The sequence below is a fragment of the Eptatretus burgeri genome, chromosome 6 (assembly GCF_056783735.1).
Source record: "Eptatretus burgeri isolate ZD-2024b chromosome 6, Ebu_testis_v1, whole genome shotgun sequence".
Lineage (NCBI taxonomy): Eukaryota > Metazoa > Chordata > Myxini > Myxiniformes > Myxinidae > Eptatretus > Eptatretus burgeri.
This window is the reverse complement of record NC_140966.1, coordinates 64,328,129-64,352,035: the sequence shown is the minus strand read 5'-3', so window position 1 is coordinate 64,352,035 and position 23,907 is coordinate 64,328,129. Positions and strand designations below refer to the sequence as shown.

Below are 23,907 nucleotides of genomic sequence, written 5' to 3'. Positions count from 1 at the left end.
GACTGTTCAAGTCCCGTGGACGTCACATTGGTGTCAGGGTGTTGGATGTTCGAACCCCTCTAAATTATATTTGGTATCGGGAGAATATACCAGGATTAAAATCTCGCCACGAATTGGAATATAAAATTACTACAGAAAAACGCGCGAGCGCGGGAAAATTTTGGCGGGATTTTTCAAATTAAATTTAATTGGCGGCAAACGGGATTTCTGCACCATGGCGGATGTGCAGATGTTTGAGGAGGAAGGCCACGTGTCTGGCAGCGAGTCAGGGCGAGAAGGGAGAGACGGGGGTAGGATCGAAACCTCCCCCATTCCGAGCGTCGACCGTGCTTCATTGCCCGTAATGGAGCCGGCAGCACCGGAAACCGGCGCGATGTCGATCTGGACAATGTTGGAACGTTTAATGAGTGCAATTACAGCACAGGGGGCAAAAATGAAGGCAGAAATGGCAAATCAATTCGTGACACAGAGGGCAGAAATGACAGATCAATTGGGGGTAATGGGGCAACAGTTGGGTGCACGGATTGATTTAATGAGGGATGAATTGGCAGAAAAGATGGAGAAAATGAAAACTGAGATGCAGGAGTGTGTGGATGTTCAATTGGGGGAAATACAAAGTAAATTTGAGGATAGATTGGAGGAAACAAAGGTAGAAATTACATTGGAAGGGGAAAATATACGGAAAAAATTGGAAGATAAAATTGATGCAACGAACATTCACCAAATGATAAAATCGATGCAACGGGTTGATAAAGTGGATGAAAGCCTGGAACGTCATCGTGCCTGTGTGGATGCTCATATGCAGCTGCAAGTTGAAGAGTGGGGAGAGCTGAGGAAGCAAGGGATGAATTTGGCTGAGGAGGTAAAAGGATTGGAGGCTCGTTTGGACGAACAAGATAAAATTATGAGCCAAGATGAAGTCTTGGATAAAGGCCTGGTAGAGCCGTCTTTTGTAAGTAGAGTGTTCGGGTTGGTTGAGGAGCAGCTACGAACTCGCGACGGAGCCTTGGAGGAGGTTGTGCGGGCCCAGAAGATCCTGCGGGAAGAGGTGAATCGGTCCATTCAACGTTTGGAACAGGAGGCAAAATTGACCCATGAGAACCTCACCACAAAACATCTTTGGCCACAGTGGGCTCCGAAATTGGATACGCAGCCACAAGGGTGTTTGATCCCTGGGCTGGATTCGGACAAGGGAGAAACTGGGAAGCGGGCTACCGGGAAAGTGATCCCCCTGGTAAATTTTGACGGGTCAGGGAGCCTTGAAGCTTTTCTGACGCAATTTGAGTGTATTTCCCGACTAAACGGGTGGAATGAGCGGGAACGTACAGGGAATTTGGTGGCAACGTTGCGGGGACCAGCCGCAGATGTGTTAAACGTGATCGCGGAGGGGATGTTGACCAGCTCCCACATTTGCGAGGCGTTGAGCCGTCGGTTTGGGTTCGCGGCAAACTGTGATCTGGTGCGGGCCCAGCTCCAGCACCGCAGATTAAAGCCGGGTGAGACAGTGCAGGAGCTGGCACAGGACATTTACCAATCAGTCAGGATCGCGTATCGGGACCTTACAGTGGAGGCATGGGACAGACTGGCACTAGAGAAATTTTTAGCTGCTCTTCCTGACCCTGAGGTCCGAGCGCTAGTGGAGTTACAGGATCCACCCACCGTTCACTGAGCAGCTGAGTGCGCAGCCAGGCTGGCCTCGTGGAGGAGGCCGGGTCGGGTGCAAGAGAGGCCATCGGTGACGGTCCGACAGGCGGAGATTCAGGATCAAGGAGAGGGGCTGGGAGAAATTGGCATTACCCAAATGTTTCAGGAAATTTGCCAGAAGCTGTCAAGTTTGATAAGGGGTAATTCGGTAGTTAGTGCGCCAAAGCGGCGGGGTCCAGCCCAGCCAATAGAGCAATTCGATTGTGGCCGAAGGGGTCCGGAACCGGAAGAGAGATTACACCGATACCCACGGGGGCCTTTTATGGGGAGTTGTTTCCGGTGCGGGCGAAGAGGACACATGCAACGATATTGCCGGTACCCGGCGATGGAGAGACCCTCTAATAGACTTTCAAGCCCGGAGAGGATGAATCCTCCTGCTGAACCGCCAGGTCTATCCGAGGTGCCCTTACCTAGGTCGAGTCCGGAGATCACTGTCGGGGGTCGGGGAAACTAGATCGAGCTGAGCATATAGGGCCATGCTCGGCTGCTGAGATTGTGGCGAAGTGCCCTCCTTTGGTGAAAATAGTGAATTGTGGGAAAATTGCCATGGGTTTGTAAGTTCTGCTGGGTATTAGAGTGACAATAGGGACAGTGGGTAATTGGTAACAAAGCGGGCACGAGTGGCTGTCCAATGGCTGGTGCGTGGATCGGGTGGGAAGTGCTGTGTGAGTTGTTTCAAGTTAAGAAGTGAAATGTATGGTGCACACGTTGATTTTTTATTGGACATGGTGTGGTAACAGGGAAGGTCATGGTCGGTGAAGTGTTAGAAATGCAGGTGTCACATGTAAGGCTGATGGGGTGGGGGAGTCATGTGGGTTTTGTGGGTGGGGATGATGTGCTTGTCCACAGGGATTGCTGAAGCTCACGGTGAGCGGGAATTGCGACCCCCTTCAAGGAGATTCACCACCTGGTGGCTAATGGTGACAGTGTCTGGAGGAAACTGGGAGAGGGTCTGGTTGGGCGACCAAGGCGGGTAGGACCTTGGCGACCCAGGAAGGCCAGAGGAGCCAGTGAGACCCCTTCCAGTGTGTTGTACGGGTTGAGAGCTGATGGCTACCAGGGGGGTGGGAATCAAAGGGAGCGGGGGCGGAGAAACGTCCGGGTTGGACTAAAGCTTACCTGTGGGCATGGTTGCACCTGAGATTCCCCCATTATCTTGTGGTAACCCACCCCACGGCCATGACGGGATTCAGCCTGCATCATTAAAATGGGGACCATGACCTAGAAATGTGATGATGACCATGGTGTGAGTGTTGTGAGGATGTGTGAGTCCCACTCGATCCCGCACAACTTGACATGTGCAGCAAGGGCATGATGTCCGCATAATTTTGGGGCAAGCAAATTTGAAAATTGGCTCCCCAGGTAACGCTGGGTCTATTAGCATCCACTGGGGGAGGCGGTCAAGTGTAAATATCCTGTGAATAGTGTCGTTAAGGCTTAGAGTCGGAATGTAAAGTACAAGTGTTGTGTTTTTGTGGAACCTTTTGTTTCCCCTCCCCAGATCACTGGAAGAGTGTTGGGCAAGAGCGATGATCCAGAGGATGGAGTGCAACTTCGCTCAGTGCTCTCATGTGATAAAATAAAACAAAAAAAAAAAAACGAATGATTGTTTAGGTGAGGATAAGGCCATAAGGGGTAGTACATTAAGCAGGATAGGTAAGTTAGCTGCGGCTCGCTGCCCATTGCCCCTCCTACTTTATTTCGTTAGGTTAATTAGGTGTGAGTCAGTAAGTGTTAAGGCTGGTACGGTAGCGCCTGTGATATACCTTGCAGGAGCTACGGTACCAGAGGAGGGGGCAGTGTTACGTCTGAGGGGGGGGGGTATGCATTCAAAGGGTAATTAGGATGTTTAATTAGGTATGCCATGCTGTTCGAGTTGTACCAGGATCTCGATGTCATAAGTAGCAATTCAGTGGTGATAAGTTGTCTAGTAAATGTTCATTTCTTCAAGGGGGAAATGATAATTGTCACGTAATTAGACAGGGAGACGGGCTAGGGTAAGTGTGTCTGCGTAAACCCCTTTAAGTATTCCCTGGAGGCTTGCCATGACGTCGCAGGACAGTGCAGCGGATGGCTCTGCCTCGTGATCACGATTGGCGGAAGGCGACGGCGGAGGGCCAATAAAACGGCTCGATTGGAAGTGACGAGGACAGGAGGATAAAAAGGTTCTGTTCGGGGAAAAGGGGTGGGAGGAAGAAGATCGGTAAAGAAAAACCGTTTTTGGTGGAGGCTGTTGTGCTGGGAGCGTGCTGTTTTGTTGCGCTGATTCGGTCCTGGGTTGATCGTGTCTCGTGGCCTTGCTGTGCTTCGTGCCTCACCTCGGTTGGCTTTAGGGTTCTGCTGGCTCGGAGTACGGGGTCGAACGGCGGGCGGACCTGCCTCTCTCTCCTGCTGGCAACTTGGCGCCAGAACTGGCTCCCTGGCGGCTGTGAGCGGACTTGCGCCGACACCAGGAGGTCGACAGCACCACGGTGTCTCCTGCCCCTGATGAGCGCAACGCCAGCTCGTCCGACGCCAATCCAGGGACTGTTGCGTCTACACCACGGGCCAGCCTGACCACCAGGACCAGCTACAGTGTGTGTGTGTGTGTGTGTGTGTGTGTGTGTGTGTGTGTGTGTGTGTGTGTGTGTGTGTGTGTGTGTGTGTGTGTGTGTGTGTGTGTGTGTGTGTGTGTGTGTACCTGGCGCCTTAGAGGGTTTGAGATTTGTATATCCATTGGAATTGTTTGTGTTTTCCCCACGCCCGAACCCACACAACCATCCCGTCGAATCGCCCCGGATCCCTCCTCTTGCCGAGTCTTGTTATTTCCGGTTAGAGAAATAAACACTATTAACTCAGTGAAAAGCGACTCGTGCCACGTTCCTCGTCCCGTTTGCGGTAGAGCGATTAGAACCGCCATCTTTGGGTTGTAAAGGATAAACCGCCTCCATCGTTTCGGCTCATTCTACGTTGGCGGGACTGTTCAAGTCCCGTGGACGTCACAGTACCCTGGCCGAATGTTGTAACCCAAATTTGGTAGCGTTCTAATTGGTGAATATGGAGAAGAATATTTTCGAAGGAATTTGCATGAACGCCATTTTGACACACTTGAGGTCACGTAATCGACAAGCACTCCACAATTTAATATCAGGAATCTGTCCTAATCTTGTAACCCAAATTTGGTAGCATTCTGACTGGTGGGTCTGGAGAAATTTTATAATTGTATACTTTACTTGAATTATTGTAATGTGTGCATTTTTTTCTCTTCCCAGTTCCCATTCCCCTCTGGTTATTATTTATTAAACGTTTTTTCACCATCTTTGTGATGGCTTGCCATGTGTTTCATTAATTGGCATTATTGGCATGAGTAAAGCCACGGCCATTGGGAATTGGCGAAAACCCCTCGCTTGGGGTTGGGTATGTCGCTCGGCACCAATCCTATTGGATGGATGAATTAGACAGATTCTCCTTAGAACTTCTGTATGTAGAAAACCAAAACAAAGATTTGTTTGGCTTTGCCGGAAGATGACGTGTGGTCTCAATGGATAGTCCATTGCGAAATTGGAGATTATGTGGGTGGCAGATTTGAACAGTTCACCGAGCTTTATATTGGTTCATCAGGATTGGGATCAAGAGACTGGTCTGAATCTGGGGACTGTAATAATACTTTTTCTTTTGAAGTGTTCAATACTTTGCTACATTCTTAATGTTTATGTAATGTAGAGACTCTTTTTTAAATTGAAATGTATCATTTTTGACTCGTAATTGTGGTAAAGGAGGTCTTACAGCTCTTGGGGCAGACCTGTGGCCCACTGATTAGCTTATAGGTTACCGGCCACTCATCTAGTGGGAGAGTGACCGAATGAGAAATAATGAGGAACAATGTAGGAAAACACAAGCGAAAACTGACTTTTACATCCAGTGATGGAGTGCAAATGAAAAAAAATATATACCATTCACCTGAAGGGGAGGAATGTGAAGATGAGGATGGTGACTTTGCAGAAGCCTCCACAGATGGTCTTTCCCATGTCGTTTCTAAAACAGGTAGGAGAAGAAAAGATGAAGAAGAATTTATTTTTTGTATTTTTTTTGCATATCACTGATAGGACGGATCTGGATCCAGTCCGAAACCAAAATCTAATTGGCTTGTTCTTGTCACCAATCCAACTTATCCACCAAGTTTTGTCCAAATGGGTCCACAGCTGCTTGACATGTCGTGCTATACATTATATCGTTTTTGGCCCCATTTCTCAATGGTGAGGAATCACATTAAAAGTTAAAAATTCTCGGATCCAGATCCAGATTCTTTTCTTCACCAAAGTCGAATTAATTTGTCCTTGTCACACACCAATCTCTCCACCAAGTAACGTCTGAATCCGTCCTCAATTTTTTGAGATATTGTGCTACATATCATTTTAGCCCAATCACTCAATTGTAAAGACTCACTTAAAAAATTCTGAGATTGGGATCTGGATTTGGAACTTTACCAAAATTTATTCAATTCTTTCTTGTCATACACCAACCTGTCCACCAAGTTTCGTCCAAATCCGTCCACAACTTTATGAGATATCGTGCTATATATAGTTTTAGACCAACCTCTCAATGGTGAGGAATCACTTTAAAAATTAAATAAGTCTCGTACCCAGATCTGGATTCAGCCAATTATTTAAATATTTGATTAAATAAAAAAATTAACAAATAAGAAATTTGTATGCTGGATAGAACTTAAATTCATCAATTTTAATTCCCTCTCTTCCAATGTTAAAGGGTCGTTAAAATTTTTTTAGGATCCGCATCCGGATCGTGACCAAAAATGTGTATTGCTGTCCTTAGCCATTCACCTACATCCACAAAAAAATTTCTGAAAGATTTCTTCAAAACTGTGGACAAAATTCATATGACAAACAGACTAGAAGTCACTCATGGAGAGAGAGAATGACTCTTGGTGAAACAGGACGAACTAAAAGGGTACTCAGTAGAGTGCATACCTCCGCCACATAATGCCTGATTCACAAGGACATGTCGGGCCCAATACATTTTTGAAAGATCATGCTATATATAGTTTTTGGCCCCATCTCTCAAAGGTGAAGAATCACTTGAAAATTAAATAATTCTCATATCCAGGTCCGGATTCGGATCTTCACCAAAATCTAATCAATTCTTCCTTGTCACACACCCAACATGTCCACCAAGTTTCATCCGGATCCATCCACAACTTGAGATATCACGCTCACAGACAGACAGACAAACAAACAAGAAGACATCGTGCAGAGCACGACATTTGCAAAATCCATACAACAAATTTGATCTCACTCAATAATAATTGGTGTTTGAATTCAGTGACCAGATATGCGAATCCTCTTCACATTTCAAGTAAATGGGATGAAAATTGAGGATTTTAGAAATACCACCTTAGTTGTTGACCTTTGGCCATTGTAGACCTCAAAAACAATAGGTAGGCTTCTTCCTTATGACAAACTCTATCATGTGGTGAATGTTTGTCAAGATCGGTTTAAAATTGTGCCTTGTAGGCGATTATCAGACAGACAGACAGACAGACAGAATAACAAAATCGACTGACCAATAGACTTGAAAAATCTTCGATTTTGGAAATAACAAACAGACAGAGGAGGGGTGAAAACATAACCTCCTTCACCTTCGGTAACAGAGGTAACTAGAACGGCACTCAGTAGAGCGCATACCACCGCCGGGCTGAACCGTATATATTTTTGTGATAGGCCCCACTATTCCACTGATCCAAATGATGACCGGATCTGAAATCAGACCAAAACTTCCGGTTCTGGGTTTTAAGCAAGGGCAGCTTCTCTCAGGCGTCTCTGCCGACTTTCTCAAAGCTAAGTTTCCGGTCGTTATTTGTAACGTTTTAACTGTTTATTTTCTCACCTTCATGTTTACTGTGTGTTCTTAGTTCGGTTTTATTTCAAAAATCGTGCTATTTTCTGAGTTATTCGACCTTGTCTTATCGGGCTTCTTGAGGCCTACCCGTCCTTCTCATCTCGGTGTACGATCACTTTATTTGTATTCTCTCCCTGTTACCATCAATTCCTATTTTCCCCACTTTTCCCAACGCCCTCCCGTCTATCCCTCCCAACAATACACTGTTTATTGTCTTAAATTTTTAATAAATAACAACAACAAAAAAACCTTTCTCCCTGCATACCCACGAGTACCGATTCTGAATCTTCTTCTTCTTCCTCCTCCTCCTGCTGCTGGCACACCATCTTTGTTCTATTTGAGCTGACCCACTCTCACCATTACCTTCACAATTTCTTCCTACAACCTTCCATTCTCCAATCTTATCTAATTCTTCAAAAATCCATCAAAAAAAAACCCCCTAACATCCTTCCCAATTATACACCTCCTGAAACCACGTGTCTCTCTGTATGTCCCTCTCTCTGTGTCTGTCTCACTCTCTCTCTCTCTCTCTCTCTCTCTCTCTGTCTCTCTCTGTCTCTCTCTCTGTCTCTCTCTGTCTCTCTCTGTCTCTCTCTGTCTCTCTCTGTCTCTCTCTGTCTCTCTCTCTGTACTCTTCCTGGTACTTTTCATTGATCCATCAGTATCACTCTGTGTTTACTGTTCCAAATTTACTATACGTCTCCACGATTTTACTTCAACCTTTCCTTTTGCGAATCTTACGCAATCCTTATTTTCAAAATAAAAATAAACCAATGTCACCCGCAGGGTGACCCGTATCTTGCCAAAAGGTGACCACGTGTGACTTCTTTAAGGTCACACTGAGGTGAACAGAGCTGCTATCCACCAGGAGCGACTCCTTGAGGAATATCTGCCTACGAGAGATTCTGATGAGAATCGTTCTACAGAGTAACCATGAAAAATATGCTTTTGCCTCATAACGTCACCAAATGACATCATAATGTCTCAAGCTTGACATATCTAGAAAGCACTCGAGGTGTTCAATTTGAGGTACTACACGATATGGTTCCTAAAACTTGAAAATTTGACCTTAGGGTCAAATATGTTTGACCTCAGGCGCTAACCATGAAGGTCAAGGCCAATCGCCACCAATAATTCATCAGCTGAGCGCCAGACCATCAACTATATTCCCATGAAGTTTGAAGACGATCCGATCAAAATTACTCAAAAAATAAGGGTTTCGTCGACTCCCCTGATTTGCGCCAAAGTGACCTTGACCTTCAAAATTTTGTGCACTGAAAGGGACCTCTATAGGCCTCTGATATGCGAAGTTACAAAAATTTCCGATGAAAACTGTGCTCTGCAGAATTTTTTATACGTGATTACAGACAAACAAAAAAATAAAATAAAAACATACAAGCTGACTAACATATCTTGCAAAACTTCGTTTTGGCAAGATAATAAAAATAAATAAATAAGTTCACTTTTACCTATACACCTCCCGTAACCACATGATCTGTTTCCAACCGCTGAGTTTTCCGATCCAAATTCACCATCTTTTCTTCAACCTTTCCTTCACCGAATCTTATGCAATCTCTATCAAAAAATAATAATAGCAATAATAAAAATGATCTCTCATAATGCTTCATCTTCCTCTTTCACACGTGTGGTACTTTTCACTGTATCATAATTCACAACTCTTTTTCTATTTAAACAGACTGCTCTCAATTCAACCATTCATTCATACCTTGTATAAAAAAATCCAACTGTTACAATGTTTCTTCTCTCCATTCTCTTAATTCATCTTTAATGCATCCATCAAGAAATATGTTTAGTCGCATTTCTGAACTAAAAAAATTTTTAAACCCAGTTTGCTTTGCATGTTCGCTTTCCTTCAATCATCATTATTTTCCAACTTCAATGCCAACTCACCCTCTCACTCCTCCCTCTCAAAGCAACCATCACACTCTTCCCCCTCCAAGCTTCCCCCTCACCTCTCCAAGCTGCCTCCTTCCCTTGCTCTCTCTCCTCCATTTCATCACTCTCCCTCCTCAAGTCCTCAACTGCCTTCTTCCCCCTCTCTTATTACTCCTCACTGTACCTCAACCCAGCACCACAGAGCCTTTTCTCCTCCTCATCCGGCTCCCTCCCCAAGCTCTTCTGCAATCCCAGACACTCTTTCAACAACTCTCCTTACCTCCCCCTCCTCCCTGGCACCCAAAGCCTCCTCCCCTCCCTCTTCATCAACAGTGAGGAACTCAAATATCCAGGGCCTTCGCACAAACTTGACAGATCTTTCCATACAGGTTGCCACTGACAAACCAGACATAATCTGCCGAACAGAAACTTTCCTCTCACAAGACGTCTCTGACTCCCAAGTATCTCTCCCTGGTTACTCCCTCCTCCGGTATGACAGACCTGAGCCTCGGCCTGGTGGAGGAGTTGCTCTCTTCATCAAAGACTCTATTCCTCACTCTCTATGCACTGCCCTCACTCCCCACACCCCCAGGATAACTCTGGCTACAGCTTCCCCTCCACTCTCACCTCATGTTTATATGTGTACTGTACCGTCCACCAAACAGTGATGACTCCATCTACACCTCACTATCCGAAAACATGGACCAACTTCTATCCTCTCATCTGAACTCTTCCTCATAAGTGGCGACTTCAATTGTCATCATGCCAGTTGGCTAGATGTGGGTACCTCTCTCACCTGTCATGGCACTTCAGCAAAAGACTTCTGCGACTTATTGGGACTGACTCAATTGGTCAATTTCACGACCCGGATCTCAACCAATGGTACTCCATCTATTCTGGATCTGATTTTGACAAATTTCCATGAAAATATCTGCTGTTCTTCCTCCGCTCCAATCGGTTCTTCTGACCACGTGCTTGTCAAAGTGGACATCTGTCTGGCTGTTATCAGAGAACCACCTCAGCGCCATCGAGTCTGGCAGTTTACTCAGGCTGACTGGCAGGGTCTCCAAGCAACCATCAAACTTCAAGACTGGTCTCCCATCGATACTTTGTCCAACATCAACTCATCCTGGGAATTCTTTCAAAGAAACTTGCTCTCTCATGAACAGATTTATCTCCTCTCATCTTCAGTTGTCCTACCCTTCCTCCCACCCATTGTTCACTGAAGCTTGTGGTGAGGCAGTTGTCCTGAAACAACTTACCTTTGCGTCATGGAAAGCAAACCCAACTGAGGGTAATCTCAGTTCCTTCCATAAAGCTTGGAACAAGTGTGTATCTACCCTCAGGAGAGACAGAAAACGACATCTTTCTCATCTCAAGTCTGAACTCTCAAGCCTCTCTCCCTCCTCCAAATCCTGGTGGCATCTAATCAAATCTGTTTCTGGTGTATGTTCCCCCTCCATCCCCTCCCTTACCTCAAATGGCCGCACTGCTGATACCGCACGTGAAAAGGCTGAATGCCTAAACTCCACCGATGGTTCCCCCACTCCTATTTTATCACGCGTCTGACCCTCACTCCCTTCGGCGGTTCAGTTCCATGCTTCCCGTTGATGCCAGATGATCTTTGAGACCAAATGATAACCTGCCGGGTTTTGCACCAGAAACCATCACTGGGCACGTCATGAGGCAGCGTCCACGTCTCCAGACCCAGTGGAAATCAGGAAGGGGAGTAGATCCCCAAGTGCCAATCCTCCGGATCCTGGAGTGCCTCCACAGCCTCGAGTCCCATGTGGTGGTCTGGCCAGGCCTGAACTATGTTCCAGTGTGTTGAGGGAGAGGTGAGGAGTTCCTCACCCCCATTTCCTTACGGGAATGGGATGGGAGTCAGCTCAGCACCGCGTCACAGATCTCAGATCCTGACCACATAATTGCAGCAAAAATACTCTGGAATACTGGCAGCAAAAACGATGGTAGACTCGTAACAAAAACATTGGAATTCTTGCTTTACTGACGGAGAGTATAAAATCAGATGGAACTCTACTATGGCAAAGAAAGTTTATGGGGTCGGGAGCAGCAGTTAGTTATAATGCCTCAACTACCATTTGTGTTCACACAGTACTGTGACATGGAAGAGAGGGGAGATCCAGAGCAAGAATGCATTTACAATAGGATGGACCATGTGATCAAGTCAGTTAGATTTACCCTTGCATGAGATATCTGTAGAGGTAAGTCATACGGTTAAATGTGCACCAAGGAGATGGTGAGTGTGAACCTCTCAGCAGATTAGGGTAATATTATTCTTTAAAAACTCCTGTCACAGGCAAGGTCAGATCAAGGATTTGTTGATAAAGGAACATGGAAAGTGCATTGTGCTTATAAAGGGAATTGCATGAGCCGTTTGGCCAGAAAACTGTAGGCCACGGTAGCAAAGTGAGCTGTGTCGTCCTGAAGAGGCACAGGGTGGCCATAAAAGGCAGTGCTGGAAGTGAGCAGTCAATGAGAGGGTTCCACCATGTATAAGGACAGTCCCGGAGGTGGAAAGGGCAGTGGCCGCATATGTGCAAGACAGTTGCAGTAGGACCTCTGCAGAGGTAATAGATATATATATATATATATATATATATATATATATATATATATATATATATATATATATATATATATATATATATATATATATATATATATATATATATATATATATATATATTTATATATACATATATATATGAAGACCACAAAGGGAAGGACCAGAGATGTCACTTTTTATAAACTTCAGGGTTATTGCACCTGCCAATAGTTGGCAACATAAGGTTTCCTCTCACAATATTACTTTAACAAATAACCAGGGGTGTCACATAATTAATATGGCATAACGTTTAGCCGTACAATGAAAAAACAAGTGTTGTCAAAGCTGAACAAGTAGAAACCGAGTTGTCAGTACTTTACTCCTGGTTATCTCCCTTTCATTCATGTTAACTGTTCCACCATAATATTCAGAGTTGAGAAACTAAAAAATGAAAGGTTGTAAAACTTTCACAGCAGAAACTCTGAGCACTACAATAGCCTATTTGGTTATATCATGGGCTCTGTAGTTGGTGCATATTGTGGTTCAAGCCTGGTCAAACCTTTATTGTGACTTTTATGGGACCCACGCCGTGGCTTAATGGTTAGCGCGTCTGAGTACCCATCCTCATTCGATGTACCCACCACCCAATCAACCTGCTTTGGTATAAGAGGGAGTCACATGAGGTGACTTCGGCTATCGCGGGGGTGGTTTATCCTTGGTTTCCTCCCGGTTTTCCATCATATTAAGTAGTACGGAGTAAGAAATGGAGAATCCGTCGTCATCTAAGCGAAATACCCTTGAGTATGGCGTTGAACACCAATCAAACAAAAAACAATGACCGTTTAATGTTGAAAAAAATAATCTGTGATCACCAAAGTCATGTAATGTATGCTAATAACCAACAAGCATGAATTTGCTTCACATCCTGGGTTAAAATTGCATGGTGATTATTAAACAAGGGAATAACCAGTGATGTCAGTTTGCAACATTGATTTGTTCTTTGCTCTTAAATTAAATAACACAGAAGATTGGCAAATGCTACATGCTTAATTTGATCGGCCAATGATCACTCTTCCTTTTACTGGAAAAGAAATCTATATGACAATTATTAAACAGTCCACCAAAGTCTTGAAACTTTTTTTCAGTTTCTTCAAAATTGACTTATCCTGACATCTCTGGTTTTCCCCTTGTGTCTTCATATATATATATATATATATACCGGTATATATATATATATATATATATATATATATATATATATATATATATATATATATATATATATATATGAAAACAGTCAACCCCCGCTTCATCGCGGTTCACCTATCGCGCGTCCCCGGTTCATTGCGGGTTTTCCCTTGGAACGTAACTAATTTTTTCTTTGGATTCCCCTGGTGATAATATATAAAATATAAATTATTTAAGCAATAAATTATAACGCTTGGTGCTCGACTCGTCACACAAAGCACGAGACAAAGTTTCGCTTGTGAAATACAAATATTTTCTACGTTTTTTTCTCCAAGCCCCACGATGCCGCCCAAATGCCCTGCACATTCTAAGGCTTCTGGCAAGGAACCGAAGCGCCAGAGGAAGGTCCTGGGACGCTCCAGGAGAAGGTTAAGGTAAAGGTGCTCGAGATATGCTTCGGGAAGGAAAAAGGTTTGCCGCCGTTGGACGAGCACTGCTCATACCCAGGACCTCAAAACCGACCAGACCAGACTAGTCGATATCCGGCACCTCAAACCCAATCACTGCCAAACCGACCAGACCAGACTAGTCGATCTCCGGCACCTCAAACCCAATCACTGCCAAACCGACCAGACCAGACTAGTCGATCTCAGGCACCTCAAACCCAAACCGACCAGACCAGACGAATCGATTTTTTGGGGAGGCGTCCATTCATCACGGATTTTCACTTAGCGCGGGGAGGTTTGGAACGTAACTCCAGCGAGAAACGGGGGATTACTGTGTATATGTATATGTATATATATATCTCTATCTCTATCTCTATCTCTATCTCTATCTCTATCTCTATCTCTATCTCTATCTCTATCTCTATCTCTCTCTCTCTCTATCTATCTCTCTCTCCCCCCCCCACCCCCACCCCAATGGGAAGAAGCTTCTGGAGAGACATGGACGTTGTATCCACCATCATCGCTCATTGTCCCTGCCATCCTATATTTCCTGAGCCTGCTCAAGCCACCGTCATGGTAGACGCAGAGACCAACTCATGCCTGTCAAGTCCTTGCCTGCCCGTTTGTTTCTCATGAGAGTGCGGTATTTGGCGCCATTAGTTGGTTGGTGTTAGACCTTATTTATCCTGGATTTAAGATTGCATGTACCATAATCATCCCTGTTTGTATCTGTCGACCGCCAGATCTGTTCAGGCATTTATTGCATGTCCAGTCTACCTTTATCTTTGTATTATTTTTAAATAAACCATTTTAATTGTAAGAAACATTTTCCCGCCTTCTGTCTTTCGCATACGAACACCTCCAGTTTCAGCCTTCATGTGAACAAACCTTGGGGAATCGTCATTGTAAAATCTGAACACAGTTTAAATTAATAAAAGTGCAGTGAGTATTAAAAGATTGTTTCGGCAAAGCCAGTGTTTAGTTTCTTGCATAACAAGCATTTTGTTTAATAATTGTTAATTGTGTCTTTGGGTGTCCAGGATTTCATTCAGTGGCTTTGTGCCTGTAATAAATTATTAATTTCTGAAAAAAACGTGATGCGCCTTGTCATCCTGCCATTTTGCCTCATCGATGGTTTGAGTGAATCGATTACTCTTGGAGAATTAAAGTAGTGATAATCCTGCGTTTGGTAACTAGTGTGTTAGAACATGCACGGAATACGAATACCGTTCAACTGCTCAGGTGTCGATTCGTGTAAATTGTAGATCGTTTGGTTAACTTGTGGAGCATGAGCTCCAACGAGATCGGTATCCACCTGTATAGTGAAAACGCACTTTTGGGCGGGGTTGTCCATACCACTATACCCATAAATAGCACTTTAAAAGGTTAATTATATTGGGCAGATTACTTCAATACTTGTCCATTGTGGACACAATGCTAAAGACTGCACTTTATCAATTGAAAACACAAAACCATCATATGCAAGCACCCTGGTCAAGATCATAATCTGAGGGAGCAATGCATTAGCTCCATTATCAAACCAATAAGAAACGATGGATGAGAATACTGTGTATAATTTAATTCTGCTGAAATACGTATTTGTCAGAGAGATAGATTGATAGAAAGGTAGATGTAGAGATAGATATAGATAATATACTGTTAATAAGAAACATCCTCTGTGGTTGTACAAGCTGTTGGAACATGTTTAATATTGCCCACCAGAATATCAAGCAGTAGGCCCAATAATGATTATGTTCCCAACCATCAGTGTGCCAGGCACTAGGCCTGGTCTCGCACCATTGGTCCCGCACCATTGGTGATGCTGTTCACAAAGTATTTCAGTCCATGGGGGGATGTGTAGCAGAGCCAGCCACAGGGAAGTGGAATGCCTGTTGGTTCCTCAATCTTTGCAGGATCATGTGCAGGTTGAGGCTGTGAGAGATAAAGAAAAGAAAACAAAGAAACAGGAATAATTAGACACCAATAACCAACCATAATCCCCATGGAATTCATCAAACTTCTTAACTTTGACTTGTTTAGACATTTGTAAACAGACACCTTACCCATTCGTAGGTTTAAAAATCAACCAGGATATCAAAGAACAGTTTGAAGTTGGGAGAATCCATCTTCACAAAAATGTCAGAAAGGTACAGCAGAAAACACAAGAGATTATTTATGTCATCGTTTATAATCTCTCTATTTCGGAGAGGTTTTGCGATTAAAAAGGTTGAAACCTGCACATTATGGACAGTTCCCAACTGCTTCTCTGGATGGCCATGAAATGAAGTAGTCATTAAATTAAAGGAATCTTCAGATCTCTCTGTAATCGATTGTTTATTTTGGTGAGCAATCTCTCAGTAAAGTAAACTATCTTTTCTATTCATGGTAAATTCACGACATTCTTTCGGCTTCTCTCGTTCTCTCCCTCTCCCTCGTTTTCTACCTGATTAGATGACGTTCAAAAACAACGAATGCTATGAACCCGCTGTTTATGAAGTTTCTGTGATTGAAGGGTCAAAACTTTGATGGTGGAAAGTTCCCAGCTGATTTGGATTTCCATTAAATCAGGCAGTCATCAAGTTCAAAGAATTCTTCAGATCCTTCGTGCCCTGCCTGAAGGCAGGTTCAGTGCTGCCAAAGCAGCCCACAGCAAGGATGAAATTAAGTGGTTTGCCTTTGCCTTGTCAGCAAAAGTCAGCACGTGAATTTGGAATTTGGCCAGCATGCCGGTGATAACGGGTCTACACATTAAAAAACGAACGTTTCTAATTATTTTTTGGCATCCACTTATCATAGTGACATGAAATCATACTTTCTGATATAGTGATCGATAAACCCACAAAAAATTTTTATGATGGTGGCACCAGTTGAATTATGTGATAAATTATTTGTGCAAGAGGCAGGGCAACAGCTTTTCCCTTGGTCATAAATAACATGTTCCAGTATAGGTGCAGTCTGGATTTATTAGTCCTCTACCGGTTTCACCAGACTGGACGAAAGGTTCAGATGTCTGGTATTGACTTATGGTTCGGGTGGTAGGTCTGGGATCCTAGCGTCCTGAATTCAAATCTCTTTTTTTAACCATTGAATTAATACCAGGTGTGGTTGACTCCGCTCGTCATCCTTCTGAGGTTGGCAAAATGAGTACCAGCTTGCTGGGATGATCGAGCCATTCAAGTATCCTGTGTTGGAGTTGCGACCCATCCAGGATTGTGCCCAATAACCTTGGAGACTGCTTTGGCAGCGCTGTTGCTCTCTGCAGAGTATGGTCCCAATGGGTGGATGGATTATAGGTTTGTTCTCTGTCTGTCCATCCCACCTGTGGTTTTTCAGACTTTTTTTCCTCATACGCTTTAACATATTCAACTGAAACTTGGTACATGGCTTTATTATGGTAAGTTATAGTACAAGCTCGAGTTTCAGGGCGGTTCATCAATTTCTCAGTGATACCCTTTTTGAACTTAGAAAATATCACGTCAGGAGGGGGCATGTATAGCAAAGCAATTCTCGCTCTTGTTTTGAATGCTAAATCTTCATGAAGGGTGGCAGGATAACTAAGGGGAAGTATACTCACCTCAAAGTTGTCTATTCTGGATTCATTTCCAGAAAGAATAGGATCAAACTACAAACTATTGTCCTGGAGCTCTCCAGTTATGACATTGCATTGGAAAATATTTCACCCATCTCATGTTCTGGGACTCACTTTTGACATTAAGGATCCCATAGTTATATTTTTCAAGAGTAGGACTTTGTGTGCTGGTGCCCAGGCCAAATTCCTATTTTTTACCTTCTGGTTGGCAGCATTTACTATCTCTGGATGTCACAAATTCTGTGCTCTAATGATATGCAAAGCTTTGCCAGGACAGGAGTTCTGCAACTGGCAACTGCTGGATCACTTAAATCTGGCCAACTTGCAGTCAAGCATGAATCCCCCTATCTTAGAGAGTTGCTTGCTCATCATCATCACAACAGCCAACAAACATTAACATCTTCCTGAAGAAACACCAAACAGCTGCTCCAGACTATTCAGATAGTTCTCAAAAAAATCCAGCTTAGTATCTGACAAAGAGCCACTTATGTCAATACCAATAAATGTTTGTGTGTGTGTGTGTGTGTGTGTGTGTGTGTGTGTGTGTGTGTGTGTGTGTGTGTGTGTGTGTGTGTGTGTGTGTGTGTGTGTGTGTCGCCTCCATAACTCCAAAACCATGAAACCTAGCAGCCTGAAACTTTGTATGCATACTAAGGGATCTCCAAGGAAGTGCATGAGTGAAAATTGGGTGTTTGGGTTAATTAAAACATCACTTTTGAAGATAATTAACGGCCTTATTTAATTATTTACTTGATCAGGCATCATCCTCAACCACCTCGCTCTCTGGGGTCTTAAGGCGAATCCTGGATTATCTCGCTGGCGTCTGAAGCTGCCAAATTTCTTTGGCCTGCTCAACTATGCCTTGACTTGGAACAGGCCGCAACGATTTCTTTATGATAAAGTATTTTTTCCCACTTTCCTCACTCATTATTGAATGCTTATTCATCATAGCTATGAATCGCTGGCAATGCTTATAAACGCCAGGAGATGCCAGCATTTATGGTTTTATTTCATTTCCGCACATGCCGTAACCTCGAAAATCTCTTAAACTAAGCTGAATTACAAAATTTAAGCTCCAGTATTGAATTTAGCAGCAGTTCCGACCGCTAAAAAAAAGTGTTCCTTTGTCCAATTCAGATATATTTGATATTTTGGGCGTCTCTGGGAGGTGTATCTCTGGGAGGTGATATACATCAGGAGGTGTATATGATGGTTCAGTAATTGCTAATCGCATGCCAAGTGAGCCATTCCTTATCAACCATTTCATTGGAGTGCTTAAGCCACTTGGCGAGTGCTCTACAATATTCACACCATCACTGAATACTGTATATCGTTCAACTTCAACAGTGTTCAGAGGCCACTCACCACCTGCAATGGCCCCATGTTGTTCTGCAGTCACTTCAGCATAGGTAAATACAAATAATAAAAATAAAAAAACAAAATGTTTCATTACCATCACGGCAGGATAGCCAAGAGGTAAGCAAATTCACTCAAAGCTGTCCAGCATAAGTTCCAATCCTGACCCAGCTATAAACGGTCGTCCTGGTGTTTCACAGGCAGGGTGATTCAACAATGTGTGTGCCATTAAACTGGGTGTCACATCTGCTGGAACCCCCCCCCCCTCTGTCCTCCCCCTCTCCTCCCCTTCCCTTTCCTCCCCTTCCCCTTCCCATTTCTCTCTCCTCTCTCTCCCTCCTCCTGGCTCCAAACATATCTGGACGGCGGTTATGCCCAGATGGTGGTTATGTCTGGATGGTGGTTATCTCCATACGTGTCTGGACAGTGGTTATTTCTGGATAGACCATCCCTTCACACACCTTGCCCTCCCCTCACATTGCCTTCCCTTACCCTCCCCTCATGCTGCCTTCCCCTCCCCTCACACTTTCCCCTCCCTTCATGCTGCCTTCCCTTCCCACACCCCTCCTCATTCCCCTTTCCTTCCTCGCTTACCCACCCCTCCTTGGTCTCCCTACCTCCTCGCTCCTCCACACCTCTCTCTCCCCCCTTACTGTACCTATTGTCCAGACGGTGGTTATGTCCAGAAGGACCCTCCCCTCACATTGCCTTACCTTGCCCTACCCTCATGCTGTCTTCCCTTGACAGATCCAGACAGTGGTTATGCCAGGATGGTGGTTATCCTTAATATTCCCGTCAGTGAAGCGATGGGTTGTATTTGCTTGTATTACATTTAGAAAAGAAAAGAGGGGAAGAATTTGAGAAAAGGAGTAAAAGGGAGAGGATAGAGGAGAAAATGGAAGTTGAGGGAAAACATCTAAGATAAGGGTGGCGGGGGTAAAAACAAGGGTGGCGGGGGCTTTCCTTCCCTTTGGTGTACGTATGTTGTTCATGGTGCCGAACGCAGCGCGTTCTCCAACGATTGCAATCCAAGGTTATGAACGAGCTTACCTGTCAGCTACCAAATGAATGGATCTTTGTCAGTCAGTCAGTTAGTGTCTGTGACTTCTGAGTGATGTAACAATGATTACATCAACAGCATCACATTTTTGACACTTGCATTTCAAATAAACAGATACAAAGTCAAATAAGGAAGTTCACCATTACATACAATGCAATGTCCAACTCCAATTCCCACATTGAGTTGTTCCTGCCCAGTGTCTGTGTCCGGCCGGCTCAACTCACACGTGTTCACCTCGTCATCTGTGGCTGTCAAACGATCGATTCCCATCTCGGTGTCCTCTCTCATATAGCTGGCCATTCAGGATGATTAGAGAGCTCAAAGGAATTCTTTCCCGACACACAATCTTAATGAGTTTTAAACAGCCTGATTATAATCGGTTCCACGCGTTAACAACTGCTCTGGACATGAACACCTCATTCACTCATAAGAGTTAAATCTAGCATGGGATGATCGAAACACATGACTCGTCACTTATCACCCGTCTCTCTACACCTCCCTCTCGCGGGTTTATATAGCATCACGGAGAAATCCCGTGCCTTCAAGCAAATGCGATTCTAGTCTATACTAGAAGTTTGGTCTGAACGTTCTAGCACCTTCACAAATCTCACCAGGCAGTTTACAATACAATACTGCCATCTACAGTCAAAATTAGCTGATTACATCAAGCAGTTTATATTACAATATGTAATTTCCAGAAATTGTTTCCAATTTTTCAGCCTATATATTTTTTTCCTATATATTTAAATTTAATATAAGCCAGCCGAATGCTGGCTAAAACAATCCGTGCGACACAAAACCTATAAGTTATAACATGTAACTGTCAATTTTAATAGTTCCTTTACAGGCATTTACTAATGCTGATCCACAAGTACCACAACATCGAGCTTTTAACTGACAAAGGGAATGGAGGTTGACAGGGGATCAGAGAAAAGTATGTGGATGCATGGGAAAGTGAAAGGGGTGGTCACTAATTCTGACATTTTTTGAACATACAAGTACTCATTGTAGGACTTGACCTCCAACATTTCCTTTTCAAATTTTTATATTTCTTCTCTCATAATTATTCTTTGTTGCTATTGTTTTTTTATATGTCCGAGTCTGTGCCCTCATTGACTGTTTTTCCTGAGCAAGCTGCAAATCATATAAAGCAAGCATACCTCTAAGGCCATCCTGCCAGTCCCACTGTTGGTACAACAACATATTAAATCTGACAATGCACCATTTACAATGCTCAGCTCGATGTGAATAGTTAGGGGGGCAGGGAAACATGATTCAAAAAAAATTGCACAACAAACCTCAAATGTAAGCACAATAATAAACTTTTCCTAACCATATGTTTAATGGAATGACCATTGGCTTATACCACGACAGGGAGAATTAAGGAACAATCAACTTTGAATGTATGCACTGCTTAACAGCCACTATGAGGGTATAAAATTGTACATTAGAAACGCATGGCAGACAATGTTCCATGAGCGCATTGTCTGCCATGCGTATCTAATGTCCCCCGACTTCTTCTCTCATACTCGTATGTAGCAAGGGCTGCTGGTGGCATCATTGCTCAGGACTAGGTTGTGTGGCTGTGCTGCTGTTGCAGTGGCCCCTGTAGATTGGCACAGGAATCCTTGGAATTTGTCCAGGATACTAGCAATAAGTCACCTACTCTTTGTTGAAATGCGCCATGTGATCTTTAACGTCCACCAGACAATGCTGGCTAATCGGACAGCTTATAATTGAGTTGAGTGAAAATCAATTCCAGACAAGACAGATCAAAGGTAATTGTGTGCTTTCTTTGCACCATCCAATCATTACCTTGTCCCACAACTTGAGCAATGCAGGGAAAGCAAGTGCAATGCTTCCATAATTTTGTGGCCGAAAGATCAAGAAAAACCACATCCTTCCTTCTTTGTGTGCAATAGCAGGAGTTCCATTATTTTAAAAAAAATTCAAGTACACCCATTGATTGAAAGATTGACTACTTCTGTCTTCTTCTTCTTCTTCTTCTTCTTCTTCTTCTTCTTCTTCTTCTTGGTGGTCTCCTTCCTTCAATCATGAAGATTCTTGCACAACTCGTAAAGAAGACTTGTACCCACTAAAGAAGATAGAGTGATGATTATATCAGCTCGATGGATTCCAAAACAGTGCCCAATGGTCATCCAGCGATAAAGTAAACTAGGTGCAAAGACATGAAGTTTGCCTCTTGCTGGCTCACTGTTGGATAGCAATTAAGTTAAAGCAACCAATTATCCAGCCGCATTTCCCATAGGTTTTGTAGCAGCACGCATTACGAGTCAAAATGTAACCGGGTCAACCTGCAACTCCTCCAGGGAAGGGACAGTTACATTGTCCCAGATAACTCCAAATGATAAATTAGAGCTCGGCATCCAGCAGAAAGTGAAAGCAGTTAATAATTAGGAGTTAGTTTAAACTTTTTCATCGATGAACAACTGAATAAAACGGGATCGTTTGAGCATCACACACCTGCTGTTATGTACCAGAATGTACAGCTTCCACTGCTTACGCTATGGTTAGTTGTGCTGACAACTGCATCTACTGACTGGTAGAAGCAGCGATTTGAGAGCTGTCTTTTTGTTCCCACAAAGATTAAATCTCATGTAGGAGCTGGCACATCATATATTGCATGAATGACAAGGATATGAGGTGACAGTGGCGTACCTTTACCTGAATTCAAAGGAAATTAGGAGACTATGGACAAATCAACACAACGTACAGGATAATAATCTCGGGATCTCAGCATCACCATGGGCCGTGACTGTGCCACATTCACACCACAAAATCTACTGATCTTCGATGCACTAACCTGATTATTACCATAAACTTAATCTGTCCAACCAAACGGAATAACCACATCCCTTTTTGTGCAGCTTCTACATTTGGCTTACGTATTATATGTAAAAACAACTCCAAGGAAGGAATTTAGCCCACGAGCAGACAATGGCATACTCTTTTAAATTTTTGAGAATCCAGAGGATGGCATGCTCTGAGATGCAGCAACCCCATCAGAACCTGGAAGGCAGTTTTACTCTGAGCAGACTCCACAGTCGGCTCAGATCCATGACCGGATACCTCAGAGTAAGCATGCTACCAAATGAGCTATCTCACCATTCCTTATCCAACAACAACCTGCCTTGCACGGATGTCTCCCATCCAAGTATAAAGCGGGCTTCATGTTACTTACTCAAACCCAAAGTCTTTAACTGTAAACCCAAAATCAAAAGTAAAATCAGGTTTCTCAATCAAATAAAGGAAGATACCTTTTATGACAACGTAACGTGGTCAACGTCACCAAATTCCAGCCCAAATTGGTGCTCCAAGTGACAGATTCATAAGTACAGTGAATTGGGCACTCCAACGGGTAATAGTCAAGTGAGACCTGCGAGCGTATTTGTTATTCTGAGCATCAGTGACAAAAATACAAGAAAACCCCAAGCAAACAAGTTTGAAAATTTAAGAAATAACTGCCATTGCACTCATCATAGCTGCTGTCGAGTTTCACCGATGATAAATGGTTGCCCAAGCTCATAGTGGCCTTATTATCACCCTCACAAAATTCGTCCTTGGAGACAGATAGTGACAAACCTAAGAATACAAAGGCATCCTTTCTGTTTCCCTCACCGCTTCGTTTGACTGTAAAACTGAGGCCTTTGTGACAAGACCCAGTTTCTACCCCTGACACCAGTGCCCACAGTTGTGTCCTCCCACGCACACCCTGTGGGATTCGTTGAAGCTATCCCAGCTAAAGGCTCAGGGCATTTCTCCAGTTCAGGTCATGATCGAAAGCTTTCTTCCCAGGTTAGGTGCTGCTTTGCAGATGGTCACCATGGTAACAGCGCTCAATCCCGGCTCCCATGACAACTTGGTGGACTACATGCTTTGTTTTATCTTCACCTAAAACGTTCTTGGCTTATTGTCCAACAGCACTGGTAGGCAACAAAACACTTTGACACTTGAATCAGTACCAGTACAGAAAACACCGGCATACAGAACTAGAGTCAATGCAGCGGGTTAAAAAAAAAAACAAAAAAAAAACACAAACCACTTTGCATAACAATAGTATATTGTTTCAAGGTCAAAATCAAAGTCAATAACAAACAAACAAACATTTATGTGGGCGATTACGATGTTAAGGTTGTGTTCACACTTCACAAGCAGTAATAAATTTGGGAAACTTTGTAAATTC

At 43.7% G+C, this 23,907-nt stretch overlaps 1 protein-coding gene across 17 annotated transcripts in view; it reads right to left on the bottom strand.

Annotated features, from left to right (window-relative positions):
- LOC147024955 (growth arrest-specific protein 7-like) overlaps positions 1 to 23,907 on the bottom strand; it is a 239,031-nt gene that overhangs the window by 84,188 nt on the left and 130,936 nt on the right. For 8 of the 17 annotated variants that reach the window (XM_085885420.1, XM_085885422.1, XM_085885413.1 and 5 more), the window contains 2 exons: positions 15,496 to 15,630; positions 5,637 to 5,718 (listed from right to left, as the gene is read on the bottom strand). In XM_085885420.1, the coding sequence (XP_085741546.1) occupies positions 5,637 to 5,718; positions 15,496 to 15,630 (217 nt within the window). The remainder of the gene's footprint in view (positions 1 to 5,636; positions 5,719 to 15,495; positions 15,631 to 23,907) is intronic. The other 9 variants (XM_085885421.1, XM_085885423.1, XM_085885416.1 and 6 more) reach the window with 2 other exon arrangements.